This window comes from Physeter macrocephalus, chromosome 2 (genome assembly GCF_002837175.3).
Source record: "Physeter macrocephalus isolate SW-GA chromosome 2, ASM283717v5, whole genome shotgun sequence".
NCBI classification, from domain to species: domain Eukaryota; kingdom Metazoa; phylum Chordata; class Mammalia; order Artiodactyla; family Physeteridae; genus Physeter; species Physeter macrocephalus.
The window spans coordinates 109,581,222-109,596,545 of record NC_041215.1 but is presented as its reverse complement, the minus strand read 5'-3'; the positions used below and the strand labels follow the sequence as shown (position 1 = coordinate 109,596,545).

The window sequence follows — 15,324 nt, the reverse complement described above, 5'->3', positions numbered from 1 at the left end:
AGGGGGAGCAGCTTCCTCCCAAGTAGGTGACACACCATGAGGATGAAACTAGTGATCCCCTTACTAGGAATGTCAAAGTTGGTATATACATTGTGCTCCCTGAGTGGCAGGAGAGGTGGGGTTGAATAACAAACCGTAGAGTCATACTATTTTTGCAAGAAGTTGAGAGTAGAGGAGAAACTGGCAGCATGCAGCCATATAGCTGCTGATCTGGTCAACTGAACAGAAAGCCTAAATTGTCATCCCCTAATCTATGCCATGTGGGCCCCTGCGAGTTGGGGAGACTAATCAACATTGAGTCAAGCCTTAAGGGAGGAGTGTTGGAGATGATCATTTTCAGAAAGAACAGAGAAAGTGAAAATTATGAATAAATAGTTCCTTATGCTGGGTGGTGGTGTGCAGAGTTGGGGGCGAGACGTGGCTCCTCTGAAACAGGAGTTTAAAGATGAGATACAAAAGCTCAAGAAATAAGATATAAGAGTGAGCTCATGGAACCAGGGTATGAAATAAAAGAGGAAAATATAGTCATTGTAGAAATGAAGGTCACTTTCAAAGCAGCACATATACACTATAGCTGATGATAATGGAGGTGAGCTTGAGAAATGTGAGCAATACAAAATGGAAAAAGTAAAAGACTAGAGACAGAGACAGATATGGAAGACAGTAAATCTAGCATACCAATAATTGGTACCCTTGAAGAATACAATAGAATAAATGAAGTAGAAAAAAAATTCAAGATACTAAGGAAGAATTTGCCACAGTAAAAGATGAAATTCTAGAATGGCTTCTAGTATTTAAATATAGAGACTTAAAAAAAAATTTTTTTTTAATTTTTGGCCACACCATGTGGCTTGCGGGATCTTAATTCCCCGACCAGGGATTGAACCCTGGCCCCGGCAGTGAGAGTGCTGAGTCCTAACCACTGGATCGCCAGGGAATTCCCATAAAGACTTATTGTTAGGTTAAAGTGGCGGGGGGGAAAAATCAAACCTCCTATAAAAGAGGCTGGCCTCAAGCTTTTACATTCTAGGAGACATGGAAAAAAATTATACAAAGTCAATAGACCAAAAAAAAAATATATGATCTAAGACTTATGTCCAGGAAAGCTATAGTTTAAGTATAATTTCAGTTGACATATATTTTTAAACAAAAACCACGGCTTATTTTCCATAAGTCAGTCCTTGGTGGGGAATGTGGAAAAAGAAGGTAACTATTTTATAAACTATTGAATCAAGAGATGAGTTGAGGGCTTTCCTAGTGGCGCAGTGGTTGAGAGTCCTTCTGCCGATGCAGGGGACACGGGTTCATGCCCCGGTCCGGGAAGATCCCACATGCCGCGGAGCTGCTGGGCCCGTGAGCCATGGCCGCTGAGCCTGCGCGTCCGGAGCCTGTGCTCCGCAACGGGAGAGGCCACAACAGTGAGAGGCCCGTGTAACGCAAAAACAAAAACAAACAAAAGCGATGAATTGAAAACGAAGTTAGAAGATTAGTGATTAGCATCGAATAATTTTAAATGTAGGACAAACATTAAAATGTCATAAGCTATAGCAATGTAGAAATAATAATCTAAGGAAGAAATACTGAGTTGGAATGGGTAGGTAGTTAACAAAAACGGAAATTTTTCTCATTCATAACATGAGATTAATCACAATAATGCTAAATATACTAATTTTCTTAGTTTGGAGTAAAGAAATGTTATTTAAAGGACACAGACTATAAATCTTCCAAGAGAATAGACTATATAATGTAATAAAAAGAATTGAAAGCTAAAAACAATACAAAAAATAAGGTAATAAAATTAAGATGAAACATTTGTCATGTAAGTAAATACAAAATTATTAATTTGATGAACTCATTTATTAAAAAAAATGACTCAGATTGGAGCAAAAAAGTCAAACCTGTTAAGAGATGTATCTAAAAAAGGGACCAACAAATAATAATTTAGTAAATATTTTAGGCTTTGTGGTACAACTACTAGTTCTGTTACAGCATGAAAGCAGTCATATACAACATGTAAATGAATGAACAGGACAGCCTTCCAATAAAACTTTATTTACAAAAACAGGCAATGGGCCAAATTTGTCTTATAAGCCAGTGTTTGCTGACCTGTGATCTAAAACAGTGCCTCAGAAAACCTGAGAGTAAAATGATGGGCAAAGACTTAACCAGCAAGTTCACATCCAAAAAAATGGAGTCCAGGTATTAGTGTCAGACAAGGTTGAATTCAAAACAAAAAGCATCAATTAAGTTGCATTTCCTAATGATAAAGAGTGACAGTCTAGTGGTCGTGAATATCTGTATCAAATAATACAGCTTCAAAATTTATAAAATAAATACAAGGAGAAACAAATAAGGTGATAGTAGGAGATTTTGATTCATCTCTTCCAGCTCTGGGTAGATAGAGAAAGCAAACGAAATAAGTAATAACATAGTGAATGTTGAAATAAGTAATAACATAGTGAATGTTAATAGCATGGTATATGATACAACTAACAACATACCCTGGAAACAACGAATACTCTTTCCCAGGAATATCTGTTAGTCCCCAAATAAAAACTCAGTCAAATCCAAAATCAGAGATATATGCAGATTATGCTCCTTCTTTTTCTTTTTCCCTTGTGAATTTGTTTTTATTAGGATATAGGGGATGGGTTGAGAAATATCTCCGTGGGTTGTGCCCCACCAGGGAAGTGTCCATTCTGATCTTCCTGGGATAGCTTTTAGAACTTTTCCTTAGAGCTGCTGTTCTTGCTGCCAGCAGACTCTAAAGGTCCACTGCTGAGTGGCTGTTCCTTGGAAGAGAATTTCCTCTTTTTCTTGGGGGCACTATCGTTTCTGACTTCAGGGTCACTAACTGGTTCCTCTTTGGGGAACAATTTCTTCCTCTTGGGAAGACTTCCACTGCTAGCTGTCTCTTCAAGATCACTGCTAACCAGCTTCTCCTTGATTTCTTTTTCTTGGGTTTGGAGAATGAGATGGGTCTTCCATTCCATTCTCCTGAGGAGCCTACTGGGGCTTTTGCTTTTCTTCATTTGGGGTCTTACACTCCTGGGAGGCAGCCGAGGACAGAACACACTTGCCCAGGGGATGGGTGTGTGCTGCAGTCAGCTCTCTGGGCTCTCAGCAAGGTCTCAGCACCTTTGTCCTTTCTCACACTCCTCCTCTACACTGCTGCTGTTTTCTAAAGATGTGAGGACAGTTGCAGCCAGCTGTTTTTTTTCCTTCTTCAAGTGTTTCTTCTGTTTCTCCAGCTTCCTTGTAATCTCAGCAGCTGTTTTCTGCCTGAACCATTGCCTCCTTCATGACATCCATTCTTTTGTGGAATCTCTCCAGTCTCATAAGACAGCCGTTCCTCGACTTATTCGTGAAGCTTCTCCCCAAATACACTGTGGGCACCTCAGAGAAGCAATCAATTCATGAAGCAGTACTGCGTTTGTTTGCTAGGTATCTGGAGATGCAGCCTTTGTTCTTGGCAGCTGCTAGGCCAATGAAGGTGGAGTGGAAAATAAGTCTGTATTTTGGGGTGTTACCCCTTGTCTTCAGAGCTCTGGAAACTTGGTTCCTTTGCTGGGCCCAGAGAATCACTCAGACACCAATATGATCCTTATTCTTTTTTTGTGTGTGTGGGATCTTAATTCCTTGACCAGGGATTGGACCTGGGCCCCCGGCAGTGGAAGCACAGAGTCCTAACCACTGGACCGCCAGTGAATTCCCAATGCTCCTTATTCTTAACTAGCACTAAAACAAAGGGAAGCATAAAACTCTACCATCTGAAAAAATTAAATTACTCTTGGGGCAAAGGAGAAATAATAAAAAAATCCAAATCAACTAGAAAGTATTGATAATCAGAATTCTGTGTATTAGTACCTATGGGATATGATTAAAACAGTACTCAGGAAAATTCATATATGTAAACAAATTACTAAGCAAGAAAAGAATGAAAATAAAAGAATTCAGCCCAAGAAGTTAACAAAATAATAAAATAAATGGAAAGAAAGCAGAAAGAATGAACAAATATAAAAGCAGAAATTGATGAATTAGAAAATACATGGAGGTGCTGATAAATCCAAGAGGTTTTTGTTTTGTTTTGTTTCGTTTTTGTTTTTTGGGGGAGGATATTCGTAAAAATATTAAACAGATAAACTCCTGTTGAACCCAATCATGAACAAGAGGAGAAAGCACAACTATCACGTATGTGTATGGACATACACAGAATACGAGAATGAGTCACAGATATTTAGAAATTTAAACGTAAGAGGTCACATTGCTAAATTGTATGCAGATAAACTTGAAAACCTGATCTGCACAAAACACTAGTAGGCCCAGTCAACTTTCTAAGTAACATTATAACTACAATGCTTTTTAACTGTTCAGGAACATAGATTTTATAAATTGTTTTTTAAAATATTATATTAACACCTAATTCCACCAAAGCACACAAAAAAACTCTAGACATTCTCAAAATACAAAAATCAGAAATCCTCAATATTAGCAAATGTAACTCAGCCATACATTAGAAGAATAATGCATGATGACCAAGTTGCTTTCATCCCAGGAGTGTAAGAAGAGTACAGTATCAGGAAATACTAAATATTTTTAGTACATATTTTTTAAAGTACAGAAGAGAAAAATGATCATATCCCTAGAAGCTGGGAAAGAATTCAGTAAAAATTAACCATCAATTCTGAGTTTTTTTTTTTAAAAGAAACAACTTTTAATAAAGTAGGAATTTCTTTATACTTCCTTAACATAACACAGAAGTCAGCATTATTGCTGCCATTGACTCGAAGCAGTTCTCATTTAAAGTTAGGAGTACCAGTGGTTGCTATTATTAACGTTGTTCCAATAGTTCTAGCCAATGCAAATAGGAAAAAAAAAGATGCATAAACATTGGAAAGAAAGGGGGAGTCAGCAATCTTGATAGATATGATGCCACCTAGATAGAAAATGTCAGTAAAAAGTGAACGTTAACCCTTCATATGATTTATAAAATATTCTCATACATATATAGTCTACTTTTTTCATAATGGCAGTTACTTTTTTCAGTCACTTATTTCCAGCCTATTTATTTCCTAAAGTTCATGTAGATTTACTTGGACTAATTCATGAAAGATTTATGTTTGCCGGGTGGATGAGCAGGCCGAAGAGAGGGTGTAAAAATGAAACAGCATGGCTTTGCTTTGAAAAATTTCCTGTCCTGAACATCCAGACCTTCGGGGCAGCTAAATTTAAATTTTTAGTCCAACTTTTCTTCCTTGCCTCCTGATAAAGTGAAAAGGGAAAGCTCTTATTTTTCTTTTACAGTGATGTATGATTAGGTTTACTCAGTAATAAATGTGATTTTTATTAACCAGGCTAATGTTTCAGATTTTTTTTTTTCTGCTAAAGTAAGTGTAATGCTTCTCAAAGGTAATACAAATTCTCTACCTTTATCATCAGCAGGTAAAATGTAGTAATAATAAGAACATTTATGAGTAATAACTTCTGTTATTACTTATAACTTATACAAGGCATGGTACTTCGCATGTTGCGTGCTTTGTATCTTTGGATCCTTAGAGCAACCTGATAACATAGCTACTAATATTATCCCTATTTTGCAGATGAGAAAACTGAGGTTAAATGATTTGTTCAAGGTGAATATTGTAGTTACCTTGGCAGATAATCAGACTTGAGCAGACATATCTTCTGACTCTTCAAGGATTTATGTATCTTGTCATTCACTGGTATAAGGAGTTTCATATTTAGTTTTGGAAATGAGAGAGTGTTTCTTGAGTTTCTCTGTAGCTGGTATCTAAGCTGTTCATCAGCTGTCTGGGTGACTTCTGGAGTGTGGAGAAGGTGGGTTAGACCAGTGGTCCCCAACCTTTTTGGCACCAGGGACCAGTTTCGTGGAAGACAGTTTTTCTACGGACGGGCGGGGTGGTGGGGGTGATAGTTCAGGTGGTAATGTGGGTGATGGGGAGCGATGGGGAGTGGCAGATGCAGCTTCGCTCGCTCCCCGGCTGCCCACCTGCTGGGCCGCGGGTTCCGTCATGGGTCCACGGCCTGGGGGTTGGGGATCCCTGGGTTAGACCACAGCAGCCCCCTATGTCCTGATGTGACAGATTAGTTGTATCAGTTTCATTGCAGACTATATGGTGTTATGGCACATAAATGTTACTGCTGGACCTTTTGTGTGTAGAGAGATAGTGACTATTGTGTGATTGCTTCCTTCCGTTTTCTTCTTAAACCTCCAAAGACTCATAAGCCATGATAATTATACTATAGCACAGTGTTCTGCAGAGCACTCAGCTGAATGGTGGAAATGTGGTGAATAGTCTTTGGACTCAAGAAATTTACGGTCTGGATGGGATAGGTAGGGGGGAATATTAGAGGGAAAATGACTTTTTAAAACAGGAATTTGTTCTTTTTTTGTAGTTTATAGAAACATTTGTTATAAACTGCTAAATATTTTGCCAACATATCCAAAAATGTAGAAGTTCTGGGGGAAGTTTTGGGTCTATGAGCTCATTCCATTGTCATTTTAAAGAGATCTGAGCTCTGAAAATAGGCATAGCATGCAGCCATCAGTAGTGAAAAAAATGACTTGCCACCTTTTGACATTAGTTTGGTGGAAGAGCCCTGCTGCTTTGAGTTATTTACAAAACTTAACCAAAGCAAAAATTATTTAGTTCAATTTGGAGTGGTAGGGCAACTTAATATTTTATAATGTGTCTTATTATTTGAATTCAATATTGGGATGTTGGATTACAATGAAGAATCCATCCTGTTAGGAAGGGTGATATCCTAGTATTTTACTTCCCAGATGAGCAAGCTTTGCTTATTTCTCTTTGTTAACTAGGCCTTTTGATATTTTTGTAGACAATCTGCTTCATCTTGATTCTGCAGCATTCCAAACTGTGGTATCCTTGGGGTTCTCTTAACATTGCTATGGTGCAGAAGATTTAAAATCAGGTATGGCTGTGGGGCAGAAGTCCCTCAGTGAAATTCTCAACTTAAATCTGCATTATACTCTCTGATTTATCATTTGGGTTTCTTTTTTTGTGGTGGTCTTTTAGCTGATGTTCACAAGGAATAGAGTCACGTGATGTATGAAGGGAAACATATACACTTCTCTGAGGTTGACAATAAGCCCTTGTGCTCATATAGCCCCAAACTGTGCAAGCAGCGGCGACTCAACGGCTACGCTTTCTGTATCAGACACGTTCTGGAGGACAAGACTGCCCCCTTCAAGCAATGTGAATATGTGGCCAAGTATAATAGCCAGCGCTGCACCAACCCCATCCCTAAATCAGAGGACCGCAGGTAAGCGCTGACAGTGGGAAGCAATCTTTGATTATTAATTAGTAGGCTTGGAAGTTGGGTTTGTTTGTTTGTTTGTGTTTTGATATGATGAACTTAAATGTTGAGTTCTGGGGGTTAATCTAAGTAAACTTTAGAATGGTTCTAAAGATGAGTGATGGCAATTTTTAAGAAATGGAGTAGTAAATTTGGGGAATTATTTGAAAAGTGTTTGTTTTCTTCTTTTTTACTTAATAGACTTTCTAGGATTATTTTAAAAACATTTTTTTTGCTTGAAGTCTTGGCACTGATGTGTTTGGTTTGCAGCCTTAGAAAGTATTTCCTGATTTCTCTACTTAGAATTTCATCAGCCTGAATGAGAGAAATTATAGGAACTACTTAGGTGTTATTATTAATGATAATAATTTTAGAGTTTTTAAATCTTTGTTTGAAAGGTAGCAAATGGTATGTACTTACTGAAAAAGAATTATTCAAAAGAATGATTACTTGAATCATTCAGATTTACTTCCTCTCAGACTTCTTTTGGTTAAAAAGGGTTCCATATAGACTATGTTTACTATAATTTAGAAACTGTATTTTCATAGTAAAGTAGGCTTTTTGACTAGGATTATGAATTTATATTTTTCTGAGTTAAAAAAATAAAAATGTGGAGGTGTTTTTAAAGGAGTCTTATGCTGATTATTCATCTTTCATATTCTTAGGAAAATTTATGATTTCACATGTAATCTCTTTTTATCATGTCTCTTTTTCTCAGTTCTCCAGAAACCATGCTGATCATTGTAGGATATTACAGAGAGATGCATGCTTATTTTCCTAAAAGTTTCAAATACTTGTTATTTTTAGGTAGAAATTTGAACTTTTTACTTCTGTCTTTAAAAAATACATATACAACCTTTATTTTTGTTCCTATATACAAGCGAATGTCACCTACATAAATTGGTTGAAAAGGAATCATGTATTTTATATGTCATGGTGAGCAACTTTTAAACTTTTAGGGTGAAATAAATAATTTGTGTTGATAAATATCCCACCAAAATGAGTACGGTATAATGTGGTGATTTGGGAATACTCTCGTAGAATTTCTAATGAGCACTTTAGGCTTCAGATTACAACACCTGAAAGTTAGAAACAGCTGTTTAGTGAGGAAAGGAATAAAATTTTAATCTCAGGTGAGAAAGGTACCAAGGTACTAGGCTAATAAGCATGTCTGTCCAGTTGGTTTTAGCTGACTGAAAATAATTTCTTACTGCTGCCCTTTTCTAACTTGAAGAATGGATGGACTTGGATTAACTTTTTTACTTCAAGATCCATTATAATCACATTTCTATAATTTTGTCTTAAATTTAGTTTATCACACACAGTTGCAATTTTTGTCAACCTTGGATTTTTTTTATTTCAGTCGAAGCAAGTGTTATTTTAATAGCTAACAGCAAGAAGTAAAGTGAGAGTCACTCTGAATTTCTCCAAAATATTAATTCTCTGAAACATACATCTTCACCTTTATATTTGAAGTAATTTTCTTTTTTCAGAACAAGAAGGGAAAGGACTTCTGTGATGCTGTGTCAAGAGAAGCTAGGCTTAATAAATGCTAAGTTATACATTTTTTCAGAATTGGTCCAAGATCATATGAACACAAATGCTATGAATACTTTTCTTTTTGTAGGGTTGTTTGAAAACAGATTAAAGTAGACATTAGTAGGAGGTAATATTCCTATTTTACCTCAAGAAACCCAGGTTGAATTCATGTAATAATATGTTTAAACCTGTGTATAAATATAATAGTTATAACTGTACTATATGATACAATGTAGAAAAGATTAATATTCTTTTGAAAATAAGCTTTTATCATTGTTAAGGCAGTTACTCCTTGGACACTTAGGGATTTGACATGGTTTTATGTATAGTTTTAGAAAACAAATTCCCAAGGACTTTTAATTGACAGAATTATCTGGTTGGTAGTCAGCTAGAGGAAGCTTCTTAATAATATCTGGTGTGTAACTTACCTGGTGTGTATTATAAATGCTAACTTATGGGATTCTGTCTTTTGGATAGAATAGTGTTATGTTCAGTAGAAGTAGTGGTATAATTGAAAAGTCCATTTTCTAATATACAGTGGGAAGCTAAGGCCCATTTACTGTAGCCTTGATAGCTTAGAGATAAATGGGTATATTAAGTTGGTTATTTTATATAGTATTTTAAATTTAAGTTTGGTTTAATTTTATATATATATTTATTTAATGATATGTATTTACCAAGAAATTTTCTTGTTTCCTATATTTATTCTTTTCTAAAACAACTTAAGATATAATTCACATACCATACAAGTCACCCATTTGAAGTGTACAGTTCAGTATTTGTTAGTGTATTTACAGGAGTGTGCAACTATCAACACAGTCTAATTTTACATTTTCATCCCCCCAAAAGAACCCATTTGCAGTCAGTCCCCTGTATTCTTTTAGACTGGAAATTCATATTTGCATTATTTTAAATGCTGTTCATAACTAAGTAAGCTGTTCTAATTCTAGTTATGAAGAATTTTCCCTTTTAGAAGAGGCAGGGTTTTTAAGAGTTCAGGCTAAATGTTGCGATAGTGTGACAGTGGCTGGAGTGGGAGTTGAGGGTGGGGCTGAAGGAGGACTGTACATGCGGATTCGCCTCTGCTGGATTAGGTAATGTAGCACATAGTAGCCTCATTTACCAGTCCAGGCTGTCCATGTAAATGAGCAGAAGAGTTTGATTTCTAAATTTAAAAAACCCACTTCACTTCTCCCCACTAATAGTACTAATCCTTTTGTTAATTTGAAAATGAGTAGAAAACAACAAAAACCATTAACTGTTGGGAAGCTTAGTACAGTTATCCCTGAAACCCTTTTCCTTGTTGGCTGCAGCTTTATGAATCTATTCTGTTTAAGGTGTGTAAGGGACCTAGCTCAAACCTGCTAGGCGCACGCGCGTGCGTGTGCACACGCGCATACACACACACACACACACACACACACAAACACAGTGTAACGTCCCTTTACTGTCCAGAAAGCTTTTTCTTAATAGTTCTATTTAAAATTAAAGAGTGCCTCTGATAGACTTATTTTTAAGACAAACCAGCAAAACCATGTGTCCTGATTTTTGGTGAATCTGTGTTTTTAACAATCATTAAAACAGTTTTTTGTTGCAGCCCATTGAGTTTGGGGATTGACATTATTTACTTTATTGCCTTTTTCCCCAAACTGTGTTCTATGGAGATATCATAAATATGCTGCAATAAAATAGGTGCCATTTTAAATACATTTGGGAAGCAGTGCTATATGGGTAGATTTCTACCCTTGGTGTATAATGCACATTATCATACAAAATGCTTTGAGAGGTTGTTTAGCAGAAACACATGATGAAATCGTTATCTCATTCTGTTTAAGCCAGCATTTTCCAAATTTATTTAAGCATGGAATACTGTTTTTATGACATACTTGTTAACATACCTTGGAACTGCATGAGGAATACCAGTTTAGGAAATATACTACTTTTCTTCTGGTTAGAAGCCTTCACAGGATTTCAGTGAAATTTATTGGAATAACATGCATTCTACTTTCTCATTATGTAGAAGGATTCTTTCTTTTCATAGTATTTTTAAAATAGCATTTATATTACAGAAGTAACCTGCTCATTGTTGAAGACTTAACTGAGTCTTCGTGAGCTTTGACTTTTTTTTTTTTCTATTTTTTTAATTGAAGTATAGTTGATTTACAATGTTGTGTTCATTTCTGCTGTATAGCACAGTGATTCAGTTATACATATATATACATTCTTCTTCATATTCTTTTCCATTATAGTTTATCACAGGATGTTAAATATTGTTTCCTGTGCTATACGAGCTTTGATTTTTAGTTTGTCTCCGCTCTGTCACTTTCCAGATAGGTGGTTTTGGGCAAGTTATTTAATTTGTATAAAATTTAGTTTCCTCATCTGTATAAAAGGCATTATTTTAGTACCTCCTGCAGGTAGAAACTAGCTAGAGGAGATAATCCATGTACTTAACATGTGGCTGGCTATTGAGAAACTCATTTAATCGATTATCGCACTAATTAGTTTTATTATTTTATTTTTTTCTTCTCTTCCTTCTCCCTCTCTCTCTTTGTGTGTGTGTGTGTGTGTGTGTGTGTGTGTGTGTGTGTGTAGAACACACACAGTAGACATTTGACATTCCTTTTTTTTTTTTAAACTTTTTATTTTATATTGGAGCATAGCCGATTAACAATGTTGTGATAGTTTCAGGTGCACAGCAAAGCGACTCAGCCATACATATACAGGTATCCATTCTCCCCCAGACTCCCCTCCCATCCAGGCTGCCGCATAACACTGAGCAGAGTGCCCTGTGCTATACAGTAGGTCCTTGTTGGTTATCCTTTTTAAATATAGCAGTGTGTACATGTCGATCCCACACTCCCTGACTATCCCTTCCCTCCACCCTTCCCCCCCGCCCCCCATAGTCATAAGTTCATTCTCTGTGAGTCGGTTTCTGTTTTGTAAATATGTTCATTTGTATCATTTCTTTGACATTTAACATTCTGAAGTGTTATGTCATAAGATCTTTGTGAATCTCCAATACTTGAATGGCATTGGGACATATATTTTTTTATACATAAGAGAATTTTAAGTGATCCTTTAGACTCCTGATGAGCTACTTTGTATGCTATGAATAGAGAATAACAAAGCGGTGTGAGAAGCAATAGCTGGGTGGTTGGTTATCCAGGGCCACTCACTATTTGAATGACTTGCTTCTGTCTGGCAGCCTCTTCACATGTGCAATTCATATATTTGCTTTAGCAAAATTGCACAGACTTTGAGGATTGCTTGAGGGTAGTGGAAGTTGTATAAATCACATCCACGAATGCCAGAGTTATTATAGTCATGCATTTTGAACATATTAGGATTCACATTTTATGATACGTAGTTTTATATTCTCCTTTTCTTAATATGTATCATGAACATTTTCTTGTATATGTGTGTATTTTTAAAGGTACTGCAACAGCCACTTGCAGGTACTTGGCTTTATCCCGAAAAAAGAGAGGAAGAAAAAGAATGATCCTATAGATGAGGTAAAGGTCAGGCACCAGATGGATACCATGGCCTTTAGCCTGACAGTGCCCACGTTGGCCTTGAAGATGCCCAATGGACTGGATGGAATGTCCCTCTCTCCACCGGGGGCAAGGGTCCCTCTCCACTACCTGGAAACTGAGTTGGAAGACCCATTTGCTTTCAACGAGGAAGATGATGACCTAAAGAAAGGGGCAACTGTGAGAAAGAAGTTGCAGAGCAAGTTGGCCCAGAATCGGCAGCGCCAGAGAGAGACAGAGATTTTAAAAGTTCGACAAGAGCACTTTAGTCCCCCTCCTGCACCTTCTCAGCAGCAGCCTCCGCAGCAGCACTCCCACCTGTCACCTTTATCCACTTTAAAACCTCCAGCGCCACCGCAGGGTCTAGTCTGCAAGTCACCTCAACCTCAGAACACCAGCCTACCAATGCAGGGAGTGGCCCCCACTCCACACACTATAGCACAAGCCAGGCAGTTGTCTCACAAGAGGCCTCTGCCCCTCCTGCCATCTAGTAGGGCTCCCATCGTGGACCCGCCCAGGACTGACCGGGTCCTTATGAAAGCCACAGCCTTCTCTCCACACTTCTCTTGTATAAGTCGACTGCAGAGACTGGTGAAACTGTGCACCCAAAAACATCAGCTGGACACTGATCTGTTTCCCCATTTAGGTGAGTTACTGTCTATTTTACCATATCATATGTGTGTAATGTAACAAAATGTGCCTATTGCACAAGGTTTTATTTTCATAACCTCATATGTAATAGGAGTAAAAGAATACTTGGACAGAGTGGTCAATTAAAGATTCATAGTTAGGTAGACCGCTTTAAAGTAAATATGCTACTGGAGAGGACAGTGATTGGTGAACAGGATGCAGAAGAAATAGGAGCTGGGAATTTAGAATTCCAGTTATAGCTTCTAGCAGTAGTAGTAGCAATATTTAAAGCAGTTGTGTTTGGTTTTCTGCCTCTGAGCTCAGTCCCTGTGTGTCTAATGAAGTTCTCCACATGTCTTATCACAGGACTTTGGAATAAGATAGCATTGTAAATATCTGCTGACAGTTTTCTGAAAAAAAAAAAAAAATTCTTAAAGTAATACCTTCACGATTGAAAAGCAAAAAATTACAGATAAAACTTTAATGTAGTCAAATGTCTGTCTTTCCTTTGTTGCTTCTGAGTTTTCCGTCTTACTCAAGAAAATCTCTCTGATAGCAAGTTTATACAGTTTTTCTGTATTTTCTATTAATAGTTTGTTTTGTTTTATTTTTGATCATTTAAGCCTTTGATTCACTTGGAATTTATTCTTGAATCTGTTGTGAGTTGTGATTCTAACTTTAGGAAAAATTATTTGCATGACATATGACAGCAATAGAAAAATGGGAAAAGGATGGGAATAGAGGAAGAAGAAATATAAATGGTCAATAAGCAAATGAAAACCTCAATCCTCGTAACAGACGGGGAAACACAAATTAAAGTAACAATGAGTTACCATCATATTGGCAAAAAGTATATCTGTTGTTGATGAGGATATGGGATCTCATACGCTGCTGGTGAGTAATGCAACAATATATACTAATTAAAAGTATACGTATAGCCAGCAAGCTCACTTTTGGGACTCTATCTATGGATAAAAAAAATATCAGAATGTAAGGATATGTGTTCCAGGATGTTTACTACAGCATTGCTTACAGTATTGCTTGGAGTATTAAAAATCTGCAAACAACCTTTATAACCTATAGGAAATTCAGAATTGAGTAAATTCTGGTACATATACATTTTATGAAGTATTATGCAGCTATTAAAAAGAATGAATGAAATCTCCATCTTTTACCTGGATGTGCTCATGATACATTAGCAAGTAGAAAAATGCCAAGAGGTATTGTACTGTCCCATTTTTGTAATTAAAAAAGCTAATGAAACTTAAAGAAAAAATATAGATAAGCAAAAGTAATAAATTAAAACACCCCAAGCCTTATTAATACCTATTTGTTAATATCTTGGCATATTCTTTCAGATATATAAAATTAAGTTCCTGCTATATGTACAGTATTGTAACCTATTTAAAAATGTTTTGTAATGTATTATCACGTTAGTTATTTTTCATACAGTTTGTCACAGCTGAATTCTTTCTTGAATTTAAATCATTTCCAATTTATTAAAGTATAAAGTGTTGTAGCTATATAGCCCTCTCAGTAAAATAATTACCATCACATCTTTAATTTTTCCTTCAAATAGATTCCTGGAAGCAGAATTGCTGATCCCAAGCTTTTGCACTTTTTAAAAAGGTTTTTGATATGTATTGCCAAATTTTCCTTCAGAATTATTTTGTCAGTTTACTTTTCTTTCAGCAGTGTGTAAGAATGACAGTTTCTCTACATCTTTATAGCCCTGGATATTAGATATTATTATTATTATTTTGCCTTTGCAAATTTGATAGAAAGTTTGCTTTAATTTGTATACCTTAGATCAGTGTTTCTCAAGTGTTTGGCCTTTGAATCACTTTATTTGCACTCTCAAAAATGATCGAGGACATGGTAGAGATTTTGTATATGTGAGTTATATTTACTGATATTTACTGAATTAGAAGTTAAAACTGAGAAATTAAAAAAATACTAATTCATTTTAAAATAACAATAAATTTACTGCATATTAACATGTTCTTTTTATGAAAAATAACTATTTTCCAAAACAAAAACAAATATAATGGGAAGAGCAGCATTGTTTGACATTGTTTAGCAAATCTTAATGTCTGTTGTGCTAGATATGTGCTTCTGCATTCAATGTGTCCTGATATGTGGGGTTTTTTTTTTCTGGTTAGGAGATAAAAATATGGCCTTACACATTTGTAGTTGGAAAAGGGAGGGATATTTTAATAGTTTTTTCCAAATAATTGTAGATATTTGTAATTGGTTCTACACCAAAACTTGACAAGTGGTAGTT

General features: G+C 36.2%; 1 protein-coding gene across 2 annotated transcripts in view; it reads left to right on the top strand.

The window, feature by feature from the left end:
* INO80D (INO80 complex subunit D) overlaps window positions 1-15,324 on the top strand; it is a 72,983-nt gene that overhangs the window by 12,400 nt on the left and 45,259 nt on the right. The window contains exons 2-4 of one of the 2 annotated variants that reach the window (XM_024124620.3): window positions 6,862-6,954; window positions 7,059-7,305; window positions 12,314-13,056. In XM_024124620.3, coding sequence (XP_023980388.1) covers window positions 7,088-7,305; window positions 12,314-13,056 — 961 coding nt within the window. In that variant the 5' untranslated portion in view covers window positions 6,862-6,954; window positions 7,059-7,087. The remainder of the gene's footprint in view (window positions 1-6,861; window positions 6,955-7,058; window positions 7,306-12,313; window positions 13,057-15,324) is intronic. The other variant, XM_055089663.1, reaches the window with a different exon arrangement.